The 16531-nt window shown below is 33.6% G+C and overlaps 2 protein-coding genes across 2 annotated transcripts; one reads left to right on the top strand and one right to left on the bottom strand.

Annotated features, from left to right (window-relative positions):
• The first annotated feature begins 460 nt into the window (after positions 1-460).
• On the top strand, positions 461-6703 carry LOC105972319 (uncharacterized). Its single transcript, XM_012997261.2, has 12 exons — positions 461-682; positions 849-995; positions 1535-1655; positions 1744-1883; positions 1975-2119; positions 2793-2971; positions 3632-3872; positions 4495-4587; positions 4705-4850; positions 5261-5368; positions 5719-5807; positions 5980-6703. The coding sequence occupies exons 1-12, from the start codon at positions 614-616 to the stop codon at positions 6491-6493; spliced, it is 1992 nt and encodes a 663-aa protein (XP_012852715.1). The 5' UTR covers positions 461-613; the 3' UTR covers positions 6494-6703.
• LOC105972318 (respiratory burst oxidase homolog protein C) lies at positions 6577-15090 on the bottom strand. Its single transcript, XM_012997260.2, has 12 exons — positions 14451-15090; positions 14023-14185; positions 13758-13806; positions 13527-13640; positions 13013-13444; positions 11549-11935; positions 11335-11430; positions 10573-10688; positions 10350-10452; positions 8369-8442; positions 7075-7625; positions 6577-6960 (listed from the first exon to the last, which is right to left on the bottom strand). The coding sequence occupies exons 1-12, from the start codon at positions 14992-14994 to the stop codon at positions 6851-6853; spliced, it is 2739 nt and encodes a 912-aa protein (XP_012852714.2). The 5' UTR covers positions 14995-15090; the 3' UTR covers positions 6577-6850.
• Between the last annotated feature and the right edge of the window lie 1441 nt (positions 15091-16531).

The raw sequence follows: 16531 nt of genomic DNA, 5'->3' as shown, positions 1-16531 counted from the left end.
TTTTTAAGTCTCTTAATTCGTTTTTAAAGATCAAATCTATTTTTCTCCCAACAATATACATTGTTAAATCATTAACAAATTTGAAAACATTATTATTTTTAACCAATATTTTCATTATCATTAGAGAAAAGGGTTTAAAAGAAAAATTCGTATGTTGAACTATATATAAATTGGGGAAAAACATACCAGGGATCGAATTAATTAAAATTTTCTAAAAAGGGCTTATAAAAATCTATGGTGAATCGGTAATTTTCGACTTTTCGAATGTAAAGAATATTTGGTCGTTTCAGATCAAAAAATACCTCAGTCGCATATATTGCGAGTGTATTGCAGTTTGCATGATTAGTTTGTACGGGCCATATTGACTTTGACTGATTTTCATAGTGGAGTGTTTGCCAATTAATTTGACAGGGTTTTTTTGACAAGTATAAATTACACAGGGGTGGGAATGCTAAAACCTAACTTAGCAATTAGCAAATGATGCATCACTTTGGGCTACATATTTAGGCGCCAAATGTATCATATATAAAGCGGACAAAAGCCCAATCTAGCATTTTCTCAGTGACGAAGAAATTTCATAAACCCCAAAAGTAGAGTGAGAAGAAACTGAAGTATGGTATTGCTTTGCTTCGTGTTGGATTTGCGGAGCTTATCACCTCCAATTCTTCGAGATCTGAAGCAGGTATATACAGAAATCAATCGACGCTTATATATATTACATATACGTGTTAATGATTCTCTCGATTTTGATGTTTCTATCGAATTTCAGATTGTGCAGAAATTATTTCGGAAATCAAATTTTGATTATATTCGATTTTCACTAAAAAAAAACTTTTGTACTGTACCAGTCACTGTTGCAGCTTGCTAATTATTATGCAGTTTCGTGTCCGAAAATTGATAATAGTTCTAGAGGAATTCAATCGCAGTCGAAAACACTGCTCGATCGCATTGGACTTTGTTATGTTCTGAGGAATCGAATTTCTTGTTCCGATGAGGTATCTCTTCCTTACCAATTATATGCACTTTTAAAATTCACCTCACTTATTATGATTATTAACTGCAAGTGACATATACACCAGTTTTTATTTTTCTTTTTCTTTTTCTTTTGAGTGAAACGAGAATTAACGTCGAGAGGTTGTGGCAGATGCAGTGTGCTTTTTTTTTTTTTAATCTAAGAATTTTGTTTTTGAATGGCTTGATCGAGAATTGGGGCCATCAAATTTGCACTACATGGAAATAAACCAGTTTTTCTTATGTAGCACACCATATTATTGTCACACTTTCTGCTTTTTTCTATGTGTTTTGTTCATCTTTTGGATTGTCTCAAGCTTCTTTGCACGTGCCGTGCACCATGTGACAATGTATGTGTATGCAATGTGGAGTTATTTGTGTGAAAAAGTTGAAATGCGTAATGCACTGCTATCTGTTCTTATTCTGTCTAATTTCTGTCCATGAGAGTCGATGTTTCTTATCCTTTTTTTTGGATCAAAGATTAAATTGACTGGTAAGAGATGGCCGCTTTTGCTGTAAACAGCTGAAGATAGCGTATAGTCCCCAAGTAAACTTCAATTTGCGTGATTTTCATCATGCTGTGAACAGTTTGCCTACGGATGCTTTCTTTTCCGAATCCAACGATTCCGGGGCCCTATGCAAGGGTAATATCTATTTTGTCCTCCTCTGTGCTGCATTCACTTATAAGAAACTATGTGGCAGTAATTTGTTTTTTTCTTACGATTCATGCAGACCTGAAACTGACGGATGTTCTGAGTGAAAAAAATGTATACTCTTGGGGAAATCGTGATAGAAACATAGGAAAAAAAGTGATTCTGATTAGTTCTTATCTTGTTGGTACCCTGGATTCTGCAACAATGAAGGCTCTCATGGTGAGACGATCTTCCACAGTCTGTTGTACCAACCTTAGTGATCGTTTTTCATAATTGTAGACTACAAAGGTTTTGGTGAGGTTCTTGACAGGATGCGAGCGACAAGTGTGTTTCAGTGGAATTTATTTTGTTGGAGCAAGCATCAAGCCAGCTTGGTGATATCACTGACGATATCAGCCATTTCGTGGAGCAGATTGGTTTTTGTAAAAACTGCTCTTTTCAGACACGTGTTCCAGGTTAAGCATAATCATTATATATTACTGTACGGTTTGAACTTGTTGTGACAAAGATGCAAATCTTGCTTTTTTGACCAAAAAATATTCTCTTCTCGCTTGTTGGTACGCTATTACTCCAATGTATGGATGATGAAATTTTATTAAATGTCAGATTATAAAGTATTAACAGAAATATTACTGACGAAAACTGAGTTTTTATAGGTAAAGGAAAATATCAAAGTCATTCCATTAAGCTAAATTTCCTGCAATCAGAATGCCGTAATTGTTGTTTTGATGTTGCACCAGATATTTGATCAGGGTGCAATTTTTGTCGAGTTTATAATATTTCACGCTCATCAAGCGCATCATAAATTACTGATTGCTTGAAAAACATCGATAATTTCATATGGAGAGGATAAAACGGTCAATTTGTCGTTCACCTGTCATATATTGGCAATGTCCAAGGTCTGGTAGGTTGTTTGTGTAACCTTTCCATCATTGAAAAGTAAAATTTGATTCATCTAGAATTAGATGGGCAAGTGTACTTTTTGTGTTTCGCGAGAGGCGAAATGTGAATATTTACAGATAATATTACTTTCCAAAAAAATGGATTGGTGGTGTGAGTTTTCCTTTTTTTTTTCGTTTTTTGTTTTCCCCCCCTCATTTAGGATTTTAACCAAAATTACTTTTTCAGATAAACACGTACTGCAATGTCTCACCAAAAGATGGTTTGAGGATTTAAAGGATGACAGGAAAGAACCATTACAAGCTCGTTTCATATTCAAGACCAGTTTGATAAGCAACCTGAACCAGATAACCTGCAACTTGTGCACATCCTTCAATCCCATAGTTGACGAGTTCATTTCTTGTCAGGTATAATCATTTAGACGAAGTATGTGATATTGGTACATTGTCTGAGGATCCTTGAATTGTGTACACCATCCCAGCATAGCATACATATTCTCAACTGTCAGTTAATTGTACACTTACACATATATGTATATACACAGCTATCTATTTGGGTATTTCTGTACATTTCGTCTTAACATATTCTTAAAATGACTTCAACTGCTTCTTCTTTACCTCAATTTCTTAACAATAAAAAAATATGCTCTGAACTATATGGCTATGGTATGCCGTATGTGCTGGTATTATGTTGTAACAAATGTTCAAAATCTAATTTCTGTCCAGTCATATCACAGCAACCATCTGCTTAAGGAAGTTGAACTGGCTTAAAGTGCTACTAATCTGATTCCTAAATTCTGAAAAACTTGGAATACAAATTGTGTAATTCGACAGTTTTTGAACATTTTATTTGCCTTGCTCGTTCCACGCCCTGGAAAAGAAGATTAGTTATCCTTAATGTTTTTGATGTGTACTACTGGTAAATTGATTCATGTTCGAGATTGATGTATTCTTCTGTTGACGAAGAACGATTATTTTACCTTCCATCTGTTTGCTGTTTTCCAGTGGCTGTGCTTTAACTCTGAACATGAAATCAGTATCATCACAGTTATCTTTTATATTAAACAGACATGCAGATGTCACGGCATTCCATTGGACCAGTCAAATACGAGCCAGACTAAGAGGTCTTCTTGTCCAGTAACCAATGATGATCTTGGAGCTATAGATATAATTGAGAACTCTGTTAGGGTTGGCGAACAAACGATGCTACATATGCCCTCTTTCAAGGACAGTCCTGAACTGAAGCAAGTTTCATTACCTGTTGACTTCAATGTCATTAAGAGGACCAACTTAGGATCATTAAGTGAAGGTATATCTCTGACATAAGGGGCATCTTTTGTTTTTACAGGATTTTACCTTTGTGCTTTAAAGTTCTCATTTCCTAATCCACTCGTTAAGGATTAGATCAACTAAGTTATCTACTCTGTAATATGTGAAACTTGCTGATCATGCTTTCATGGATATCATCTTGAGCTCCAATTTTACTAAGCCTCATGGCAAACGTGATCTGTACTAAGAGGCAGCATTTATTTGCTTGCATGTCTGAAAGTTAAGTTGTTTTGTTCTAATGCATCTTTCCTAACAGTAAATCAAGATAAGTTTAGCAAGGCTCCACTGGTTTAAGTTTATTTTCAGACAAGTTGAATTTATGTTTTTCTTGTTGTTTCTGGCAATGCTTCAATGGGACTACTGGGTGAAATTTGGTTTGCATGCAATGAAGTTGAAGAGGCTCCTCTATATGTAGATTTTATATCTCCATTAGCTGCATATAGACTGCAGGTTTCTGATGTGAAAATGGCTCATATGCATGATTTTTGAAAATTTAAATAAATGCAGCCTCACCGGCATTTAGTGTTCGATAGTAGTAGCTAGCAAAAAATACTGCATATTACGCTTTCCATTTCTTATTTCTGTTTCATTGCTCTGGACAGGGGTGATTATGGGAACGACCTACTTTGTCACTGCATCAACTTTTCTGGATCCAGATAGGAACAAGAGTTCGGAAACGGAGCTAAACAGTCAACGTGTGTGGAAAGCTCTGTAAATCTTGTGTAGATTTATGCATACTGATAGTTTTGACTATTCCTCATGAACTTGACACTGATTTACATTTAACCCTTCAATTATATTTCGATTTGCAGTTTTTCAAGTGGTATGCACTGTTCTAAATTCCCATGATCAGGGTCTGGTTTGCTCTTCTACTTGTAATATCGAAACTCAGAGGGAGACTTCATTCCAGTGCTATTACATTCTCTTACCTTCGGACAAAGGGACGATGCTTCTCAGGGTAATTGCTTTTCTGCTTTTCTCACACCCTCTACTCTTCTCCGTGTGTGCGTGTCTTTAAATGCAGACCTCGAATTTACTTTGAGCCCTTTAAAGTCATGATTAAAAAGTTCACCTTTTCGAAACATCTTTTACTTATATTCGTGTTCCAAATTTTGGACCCCTGAATTAAGAAACGATCTTCAAGACTCCAACGAAGTTTGAACTGCTTATTACCATAGTTAATCACCAAGGGAATGTTTGATAAGTTGATAAAGGAATCATGGTTGATATTTATATTTCAGATACCACTTTGTAACATGACTGTTGTTTCTGAACTTTCAACATCTTTTAATCTGAGAAAATTTGAATCGGGTTTTTTTTTCCTTTTCTTTCTACTTATAAAAATATTTGCCATGTGTAAATCTGCAGAGGCTTTCAGCATCAGAAGAGTTCTTGCCTATCTTTGACGCCAGCCAACACATTAGCTCTGTTGTAGCTGAAGAGATCGAAAACACAGTTCAAGCCTCTTTGCTAAAGGTTGAATTCCTACAGTTTCTTTGTTCTTTTGGATTACTCCTCTAACATATGCATCGATCTGAAAGCTAATTTGACTGGAATGTAATTTCAACTTCACGATGATCCAAATTAAAATAAAACGGACATTTTTTAATTGAAAAAAAAACCCTTACTGAATTCTCTGAATCTCAAGTCTGGTGATTATCCAATTAAGTAGATCCGTTTTCGAGGCAGTATTAATTATTGTTTGACAGTCACCCTTGTTTGTCTCAATGGTCCGAAGATGCTAAGTGAAATTCATCATCGTTTAGCGAACAATATATTTTTCGTCGATGTCACGATAATAATTAAGTGCAAACTGCCATTTCCAGATGGAAGTAAGCGACTACAATCCATTCCAGCACGAGAGAGGTTTCCATAAAAAACTGAACGTGCTTGTTAAACAGAGCCTGCAATTCGGGTAAATCATCTTCTCTACTCTCGTACTTAATTATTTTTATTATCATGTAAAAAAACGTTCAGCGAAACAAATTTGCTTGCTGCTGATTTTTCTAAGAACTTGAACTCAAACAATATTATCATTTGAACTTCATCAGCATGCCGAACATGACTATCTATTCTGATCGTTACAGGGCAATACTTCCTAAAACAAAAGAAGTAATCCCAGAGTCAGAAGTGTACCTACAAAACTCCGAGGTACAACCATCAATGCAGGAGGCAGAAGACATAGTTATCAAAGTAGATGAACTACCACAACTCGATTCCAAACAAGGAGAAAAAAACAAAACTTCCCCATGTCTCGCGGAAGAATGGGAACAGCTCATTGTTAACGAACTCGGAGGGGTAAATTCCCCAACGTGCATTTACAATTCAAATCTCGATAAACTCGTTACATCACCGTCACAAAGCAACAAGCAAATGGATGAGAAAACTTCTAGAATACTCGAGAGGCTCGAACTCCCGTGGAAGCTGAAAAGAAAAGCTGTTTCACCTGCAATTTCGAGCAGTGCTGTTTCTGGTGATGTGCGGGGCCCGGTGAAGAAGCCCCTGATAGCCTATAGGCCCAACGATACTGCTGCAGATCAACGGCTGATATTGAGCCAGCCGATCAAGCCCAATTTCCAGAGGATCAAACGGCCGAGATAGATCAACTTTATGAGGTTAGTTTGGTTTGCATTATTTTTACTAGCCAGCGCATAAGGGAAAAAAAAAACAAAAAAACGAATATGAATTGTGAAACTCATCATTAGAGACAAAGAGAAGAGAGCAAATATAATAGTACGTATACATACATACATTTGCAGGTGGTTGGGGAAAATTATTCCCAAATCCCATTGCTTCACCACCACAATCAAATCAAATTCGACCCGACAAATAATCTATGCTGATTCGAGCATGATCTTTTGTGAGGTCACTCTAGGAAAATAAAAAAAAAAAAAAAAATACCTTTAACTATCTATATATTTTACCCAAATAAAATCGAGTTGTAATCTTGGCTGTAGGTCAAAAGTTTTCTTTGTGGAACTCAAATTTAGTGGTGGTCTTGTGAGAAAAATCAGAAGCTAGTTGTCTTAGCTCTCTCACTGGTGGCGGTGCCCCACAGTAGAACACTCCTGCAAAATGTGTATAAACATTAAATTGACGATTGTTAAGTAAAACAAATCGTAATAAAAATGATTTCATGCAGAACAATACGTAACGTATGTGATTTTAGAGAAAAAACATACCAACTCTTGCATTAGGATGATTAACCGCAATACTTTTGTAGACCTCCCTCCAATTAGGCTTAGCAAAGTGAGACTTAACCCTAGTCCCGGAGACAACATCCACTCCGTTCTTGGCATGGTTAATCGACTGAAGCATAGCAATCAGCGCAGAACGAGCATCCCCTTCCTCATACACACTAGTGCAATAGTTGTGCATTTCAATCACTCCCTTGTGGTCCATTTCCGCCACCTCGTTCATCACACCCTTGAACCAATCGAACGAGCCTTGTTCTCTCGTCACCCAATAGAAGTACGCCCTCCTTGTCTTGAAGTCTTGCTTATCGCTCGGTGAATTTGACACTGTTTTTTTCCGTTTGTGGGTCCCGCCCTCTAAAGCGGCGTTTTCGTTTTCACCAGCTTCGTCCAACGCCTTCATGTTGTTGACTATGTCCTTGACCACGCTGATCATGGGCGTGGCGCCTATGCCCAGACCTACGAGTAGGACCACGTCGTAGTCCTTGTAGTCTTGTGTCGGTGCTCCGTATGGACCATCGATCAACACCTTAGGACAGCTGTGTGATACATCAGAAATATCGTAATTTGTATTTTGTTATAAATAGTGTAATTATTTTTTTTTTACTAATTTTGTTCGTTTGTTGGTATCGTCTCGAATGGATCAACGACTAGATAGTAGAAATGATTAAGTACATTGGCTAGAATCAAACATCGAGTGATAGGGGTTTGAGTTGACACTTCGAAGCTGAGGAGGATATAAATATAAATAGTTAGACCTAAACATATCGGATTGAAATTAATGCTTTCGAGAAAAACTCAAGTTTATCAGACGTGAAAAACAATCTGTTCATGAAGAATTGGAAATCGGAATTTTTTTGGACCGGAAATTAATGGAAATAGGAAATTCCATCTTATTTTGTTTATGTGTAATAAAAAATACATGATAATGTGCTATTAAACGTGTAATTTTTGGGTAAAAGATTGGAACTTTTGGAACTATTTCGAAAATTGAAATACGACCGAAACCGGAATCTCATATATATTTCAACTTTGATCCAGGAAGATCGTAAATTAAAAATTTTAGAATTCGGATTGAAAACACTTTTCCAAGATCATAAATTTTGAAATGAAAGGCGGCAAAAAATTCAAAAAGTCCATTTCAATTTCAAACGTCATGTATAATAATAGAGTGCGAATTTAAAATCGTTATATAACTGATTAGATATTGATTAAACTGAGTTTAGGAAGAAGCATTCATTTTCTTTGCATTCATATGAAAATGGAAAATAAAAGGACATACTTGTGATTGTCTTCTCCTTCCAAGTAGTCAACACTACGGATCCCACTTTTTCCGGTCGGTGACGGCTGACAAACCTAGGGGATGTTTGGTTATGTTTCCAAAATGAATTTCTAGTTTTCAAAATTTCTAATGGGAAAAGTAGATTATTGGTTTTTGTGTAGAAAATGGGAATATGTTTGGATGAAGATGTATTTTTAGTTTTATGTAGGTGTAGAAATGAGAATATGTTTGGTTGTGGTGAATTTTCTCTACGAAAGTACGTGCAAAAGTAGAATATAATGATTGAGAATGATGATAGTGATGATGATGATTATGATTATGATGATTATTATTATTATTATTATTATTATTATTTTTTTTTATTTTTTTTTTATATTCTTATATTATTATAATTATTATAGTTATTATTATTTTATTATTTATTAGTATTATTATTACTATTACTATTATTATTCTTATTACTACTTCTACAATGAATATTATTTTTAATAATAATAATAATAATAATATTATTATTATTATTAATATTATTATTATTATTATTATTATTATTATTATTATTATTATTATTATTATTATTATTATTATTATTATTATTATTATTATTATTATTATCATCATCATATATTAATTTCAGTATTATTATTTTTGTTATTATTATTATTATTGTTTATATTCTTTTATTATTATAATAATAATTATAATTATTATTATTTTATTATTTATTGGTATTATTATTATTATTACCATTATTATTATTATTATTATTATTATTATTATTAGAAGAAAGAGAAATTGGGAGGAGAGAGAGTGTAGATATTAATGAAGAGAGAGAAATGAGAGGAGAGAGAGTGTATAAATTAATGAGGAGAGAGAAAAGAGAGGAGAGAGAGTGTGAATATTAATGAGGAGTGATGTATAGAAAGAGAGAGAAATGAGTTGGTTGAATAAAATATATAGGTTAGTTAGTAGGTTTTGGTAGGTTTGAAAATTGAAAAAGGTATGAATAGTGTATTTTCAATAGAAATTTGATAAGAAAAAATGAGAATTTCTGGATAAAATTGTCAAACAAACATGATCTCGATTTTATGAATAGTATAAAACTGGAAATGAGTTTTGGAAATAAAAACAAACATCCCCCTAACCATCAACAAAAAAACATTTGACAATAAGTTACCTACGATGTTTCCAAAACAATAAAAATAAAATAATAATAATAATAATTAAAATAAACAAATAAAAAATAAAAAGAAGGAAAATATAGCTCAATGAATCTTGGCACATCAATGAAAACAAGAAGAGTTATATATTTTTTTTGTTGAGTTACATCTAACAATACAACAAAATAAGACAAACACCGTATATATCAGATATATACGGTAATTTACTGCCAATCCCTGTGATAACGTCAAATTACGAAAATACTTTTTTATCTGGGTAATTACAATTATGCCCTTAACTATGCGTCTTCTTATACGTCCACTTTTATGGTGTCAAATTCAACATAATTTTCTAAATTTTGTGAAATGTTCTCTAGTCTGCACTCGTTTTGTGCAAAACTGCGGTTTCTGATGCACCACAATTTGATTTTTACAAGCCAAGAGACACATCTTATGATCATTTTATTTCAATATGTGGAGCTCGAATGAGGTAAAACGGATACAAACTAAAAACTATTCCACATAATCTAGACGATTCCACTAAATTTAACACCGTTAGGATGAACGTATAAGAAAATTCATAGTCATGAGTGGTTTTAATTACCCAAACAAAATGGATTTTTTTGTAATTTACCCAATATATATAATACACAATTTTAGCGAATGAACTCACAATCAACCATATAAGTTTAATACATATATATACACACACATATTGATCAAAATTATCAGTAACATTTTTTTTTCTTAATACAATATTTCTAAACCTTAAAAAACAATTATTTTGAAACAAATTGAGTATAATTTACGAGATTATTTACCTTGGTGAAAGTAGTTTTAAGTTGCTTTGTCCAATCACCGAGGGTTCTAATGTGAACACTCACATAACCATCACTAGGTGCCGATGTAATAGAGAAAGGGTGCCTGCATTAAAACCTTATTAATTTTTCTCAATATATATTTAATTTCTCAATAAATATTTTATTAGAATTATCTTTTTTTTTTTAATTTAAATATATAAAGTGGATGTGAATTGTGACCTACCATTCAAATGGAGAAACAGCTGCGCAATTGACAAAAATGTACTGTCCACTTTTGTATTCGAATCCATGAGGCTTAGACATGTGCAGTGATAGCACATTCCCAGGGAACACAGCCACCTTCATTCCCAAACAACTCATGCTCGTTAATACTAATCGATAACTTTTACACGAAAAAACGAAACATAAATAAAAATAATCGTGGTTTTTTAGTGATCTTTTTTTTTTCTTTTTTGGTTTTAAATTACTGTTACTTTAGAATTTCAATAATGCATTTATTCTAATATTTCTCAGTTATGTCTTAATTAAGAGTTTAGTGGAAATACAGTTAATGGAAAAGAAAAAGTAGTTTAGTCGCTTACATTAGCAGAGCTCGAATTTTAAGTCAGGGGGCTAAATACATTAAAAATTTATGACAAGGGCCGTTAATTCAATATATGAACATTTTTTTTATATATTTCTATAAATTAATAGAGATTTGAGAAAATAAAGTACTCTCTCTGATCCACAATATATGATTAAGAATTTTATTTTATTCCATATTATCTGTCACTTTACAATTCAAATTCTGCATTAATTACATATTTTCAATTACACCCCTATTAACTCTCCAACACTTTTTATGCATTAATTAGTAAACAAGGGTATTTTGGTCTTTCTATATCTATTTTTCTAAAATCAAAATATATTTATTGAGATTCGTATGACTAGTGCCAAGGTGAAAAACGACACACATTTAGAAACGGAGGGAGTAAAATATAATTACCTTAAGAATTTTAACGGCCTTGACTCTTGACCTGAATGCCTTGAACAACCTTTCACCACCATAGAGTGCCACAGGAACTGCTAGATACATCCAAGTCTAGTAAAATCCATTAATATTTATCAAATTAAAAAAAAAAAAAAAAAAAAAAAGAGAAAATCAAAATAAAATTTGCTTATAGGCAAATTTTAATTTTAATTTAAATTGGACAACTCACTGTTTTCTTGTACCATTGGTGAGTCAAATAAAGTTTGATCCCATGAATAATGAGGAGAGTATAGACAATGATGAACAAGTGGTGTGAGTACCAAAATGCATTGAACCCTGTGATTTTATTCAGTGGTTTGGGTAATTTTACTCTGTTTCTCCTGAACCATGGAGATGCAAGTGTGAATGATATTGCCATTAGAATCACCATTAAAATCCCTGTCACACCTTCCCATCCCTTCACAAATTGACCATAGCTTGTCGGCTGATTCTCTCCGAAATACGGCTCCAACGGCTCGTATTTTTCCGGGCTTGCGTTTAGTAGCCGCGGGAAATCGCAACTTAGGTGGCTTATACCATGTATTCCAACACCTATTGCAATTGCTATTGCTATCACCTAGGATAATTAAAATAAATAAATAAAAATAAATAAGTTAGATAGGTTCTTGGATTGATTGTGTTGGAACAAGGAGGATTTCACATGTTCACATGCTACAAAGCTAAGTATTAGATTGCACATTGGGGAATATTCTTAATTTAAAGACAAACCAATATATATGTTGGAATTAGAGGTGGAAATCAGACTGATCGAATTAGAATTGTTTTTTTTTTTTCGTTTCAATAAAAAAAAGTTGATTTTATTCGAAACTGAAAAATTAATTTTAATGCTATCTCAAAATTATTTGAAAATAATCTAAAATCGAACTCTTTGTTCCAACTCAAAATTATTTGAAAAAAAATAGTAAAAATGAATATCTTAAAAAAATATAAACAAGTTCAAACCTGGAAAATTAGGATAGGGATTGGCGGAATTCGAAAAATTATGTTATAATTTTCACCCCTATAGTAAAAACTAAAAACTACAATATCGATATTATATAGTTGGCACTAATACCAAAATTACATTCTCTTAATTTCATAATTCTTGGAAAATTAAAATCAGATCGAAAACCCAAAATATCTATGTTTGGAAGCGTTTTGAAACTTATTTTGATTTTATTATGAGGAAATGTGTTTTGGGGGAATAATTTGAGAATGAAAGTAATGTTTGTTTATAGTTTTGAAGGAGACAAAATACACTGTAGCAGTCGCATCATATTTAAAAATGTTAGAAAAATGTATTTTAGAAGAAAAAAATTGAAAGATGAAGTGATATTTATTTGTTTTTTAGTGAAGACATTTGTTAATGTAGCAGTCAAATCATTTTACTGTAGCAGTCACATCATGTCTGAAGGAGAGAGAAACTTTTGAGATTGTTTTGAGAAAATTATTTGAGAAGTGTAATAAATATAATTTTGTTTTGGGGAGTCAATGAAAACAAAATAAAAACGCTACCAAACATTGCGTTAGGTTTTTTAAAAAAAAAATTCCAAAGTCTAAGATCTTCAAATCAGAATCAGCGAAAAATTCAAAAGTTCGATCCAAACCAAGACAAGAAAAAGAAAACAAGAAAAATAAAATGGTTCAAACTTACTTTGTGGAAATTAAGATTGTCGTCAAACGGCACCGCGACTCCCAATCTAGTCTTGTTCCTCAGCCACGTGATGGTGTTCCGGCACACCGGCAGCAAAATCAACGCCATGTTGAGCTTCAAAGTCTCGGCGGCACCCTTAGCCATGCACACGCAATGCCCCATGACCTCGAAAACGTCCTCTTTCCTTTTGTACTCGACGTACTTGTAACCGAAAAGTGCACCCATAACTCCAATCCACATACCCATAACCCAAACCCTCTTCCAATTATCGATCAAAAAATAGTGAAAATTATCTCTACACCACATTTTGAGAGGGTGTTCTTTTGTCACCTTTAGCTTTTCGCTCAGCATTTTGCTCAGGTTTCGGGTCGACGCGGAGGCTAAACTCGATTTTCCCGGGCCTTGTAGTAGAAGCGTCTCCAAATTTTCTATCTGTTTAATTAATTTGCCTTTATATTAATATTTATAATTAGATATTTAATTAATTTGTTTTGGAATTTAATTAATTACTTACCATAATGTAGCCAATATTATTGGGGTCTAATTCTTCCATGATTAGTCTAGCATATTCATCAGCCTGGTTTTGGATATTAGTTAGCTTATTTGCACAAGCACTCAAAGTAATTATCTGCAAAAGACAGTATTTAATTTAAATATTAATCATTGTTGAATTAACAATTAAAAATTCAAGAAATATAATTAAATAAATAAAATAAATCAGTATAGAAAAGGTATAGTACTATACCTCTCTGACTTCATCCTCGGTGATTCTTCCATCGGCATCTTTATCAACCCTACATTTTAAGAATTTATTTAATTAGGAAAAAAACATCATTAATTCATATTGTATTAATTTAACAAAGAAAAAAAAACCCCACTAATTGTGTATATTTATAAATATAATTTTCATCATGTACCTTAAATTTGGAATAAGTTACATATACACTTGATGTGTGTACGTGTATATAATATATATGAAATGTTCTTTAATTACATTAGATTATTCTTACATGTCAAAGAAAGTTTGAAGTCGAGAATCGAAACTTTGATCATTAATCTCGTCCCAAAACTCTTTCAATTGTACGTTGGTGATCGAGTCCCCGGCGATATGCCTCCTCCGCGCAAGCGTGTCGAAGAGCTCTCCGGCAAATTCCTTTGACTCCTCATTCATACCTAGCGCGCGCGCGCACACACCACATTATAAATATAAACACAATATATCAATTCTAGAACCATTTGCAAACTATTGTACGAGGGTGAAGTTTACTCAGTGGACTTCGATTGGCTGTGAATTTTCTTTTCAATTAAAAGAAGAAGAAAAAAATTCAATTTAATGAATTAAATTATTAAAGGGTGTAAAGAAAAAAGAATGTGTAGAGATTTAATTACTTAATTAACTATTTATCATGCAAATAAATTACTATATTTTAGAAATTACCAATGCATTCACCAAAGTGCGAACGAGGTAGCAACCCATTGGTGGTGGAGGTTATCTTTCTGAACCGCTGCTCCACCCCGGCCCAGGCGGCGGCGGCGCCGCTGCCACCACCGCCAGTTTTGTTGATGAACTTGAGTCCATTGAGTGCGTGCGTGGCGGCGGATTCAGTCCGATCAAGTCTCCTCGACGGCTGACGGCGGCGCGTGACGGAGGCCAAACGCTTCATCCCCAGCGACACCTGCCTAATTGTCGACGAAGCGTTTCTGGCGAAAGATGATCCGGATGAAGACTTCTTCTCCATGCCTTTGGCGGGAAGAATATTCAACTCAGAGTCCTGCACATCGCCGGCGGCGGCGGCGGCGGCCGTCTTAACGCTGTGCACCGCCACCGAGTCTTCCCGCACGTCGAGGGTGATCTCCACCACAGATTCATCTGCCGCGGCGGTTTTGGTATCAGGGAGGCTGAAATGCGCAGTGCTATTTTTTCCGCCGCCGTCTGACTCCGCCGTGTCGGAATGGTGGCCTTTCTCTTCTGGGTTTTCCATTCTGATTCCGACAAACTACTCCTGATAATTAATAATTGATCAAAATCAACTGAAACAAACAAATTAAATAAATGAACGGCCAGGCTGAACTTTTATACAGATACGAGAGTACTCATACCGAGGGTCTAATATAATATAAGGTAAATTACACATACATCCCTGATGTATGCTAAAATAACTTGAAGTTCCCTGTAATATCGGAAATTATAATTATTCCCTAAAAGCTAATGGAATAATGCATGGATAATGTATTCCGTTACGTTTCTAACGGATTATTAGTTTAATTCACACAGTGGTGACTCTCTTAACATTTTTTTAAATCTTTATTATTTTATATAAGATTTATAATTTTTCTTCTATGTTAGTAATAACGGCTTCGCGAAAAAACATATATAGTGCATATAGTGATATAGGTCCCCATGACATGAAATCTTGGCTCTAGTAATTGTTTTAGGGGTGTAATTATAATTACCAAAACTACAGAGATCTTAAGTCATTTCATTATACCTCAAGGGTGTATATGCAATTTAATTACCCTATAATATGATATATTGTTTAAGTTTATGTTTCAACTTTTACCATATTATATTGTTTGGCACAAATATATTTTAATTGTTAATTAGTTATTGTTGGAGAAATTGTTTACTCATAATTAGTGCAATCATTAAGGAGGACATGGTTCCAACCATGCCAGGTCTAACTTTAAAAAATTGATGTGGATCACTTTAAATATTAATTGCGAATACAAGAAATTCCGATTTTCGGTTTTTATGATTTTTTTTTTTTTGCGTTGGAATTATATTAGACTATACATGAGAATCTGATTTTCGATCCGCTTTTAAGAAAATAATTTCAAAAAATCATTTTTTCTTTTGTAAAAAGAAACTCTCAAGTCTCAACATGTCATATTTATTATGTATTTTATATTATAGGTGAATGATGCCCTCGCAACCTATTGCCCTATTGTACCATATCGATTTTCTACTAAAAATACAGTTTTTATCAAACTGTAATGGTCACCTATCATATTGTATAGATTTTATTTGGTAGGATAATAGTAGTTCACAATACTATTAATTACAATCGTATTATCATCCTAGATTCCGTACCATATTATTACATAAAATAAAATAAATAGAACTTTTTTCTAATAATATTTTTGTTATGTATTAAGAAAGCTTTATTCGGAAAATAAATGAAGATTATCAAGCATGAATAACTTTTGATTAGTCGCATCTTAGATGTCTATGTACCACATATTGATATTAGTCATATCTTAGATGTTTATGGACCACATATTGATGATATATAGACAGTGGTGTCACACAAATAATGTTGGTAGAAAAACATTTAGTTGTACATTCAAGAATAAAATCTCCTTGCACGCATGGCTATAAAGCTCAACTGGTTCCGGAGGTAAGTTGGTACAAGTCCTATAATCGAATTCTGGCAGTCGCTGTATATGAATCAATGCAATATGGGAATTTCAACTCCAATGAGGGTTGGTTCCTTATGGACACCAGGTCCGGATCCGCTA

This window comes from Erythranthe guttata, chromosome 4 (assembly GCF_056151865.1).
Source record: "Erythranthe guttata isolate IM_541 chromosome 4, IM_541, whole genome shotgun sequence".
In the NCBI taxonomy this organism is placed as follows: domain Eukaryota; kingdom Viridiplantae; phylum Streptophyta; class Magnoliopsida; order Lamiales; family Phrymaceae; genus Erythranthe; species Erythranthe guttata.
Note: the sequence above shows the minus strand (reverse complement) of the source record. Positions and strands in the feature narration are given on the sequence as shown.

What these genes read in the sequence shown, in the direction of transcription:
- LOC105972319 (XM_012997261.2), top strand. Translation starts at nt 614, where the DNA reads ATGGTATTGCTTTGCTTCGTGTTGGATTTGCGGAGCTTATCACCTCCA. An exon ending in AAGGGACGATGCTTCTCAGG is followed by an intron (nt 4,851 to 5,260) that starts GTAATTGCTTTT and finishes GTAAATCTGCAG; the next exon opens with AGGCTTTCAGCATCAGAAGA. An exon ending in AAACAGAGCCTGCAATTCGG is followed by an intron (nt 5,808 to 5,979) that starts GTAAATCATCTT and finishes TGATCGTTACAG; the next exon opens with GGCAATACTTCCTAAAACAA.
- LOC105972318 (XM_012997260.2), bottom strand. Translation starts at nt 14,994, where the DNA reads ATGGAAAACCCAGAAGAGAAAGGCCACCATTCCGACACGGCGGAGTCA. An exon ending in CCGAGGATGAAGTCAGAGAG is followed by an intron (nt 13,641 to 13,757) that starts GTATAGTACTAT and finishes TGTCTTTTGCAG; the next exon opens with ATAATTACTTTGAGTGCTTG. An exon ending in GCTGTTTCTCCATTTGAATG is followed by an intron (nt 10,453 to 10,572) that starts GTAGGTCACAAT and finishes GTTTTAATGCAG; the next exon opens with GCACCCTTTCTCTATTACAT.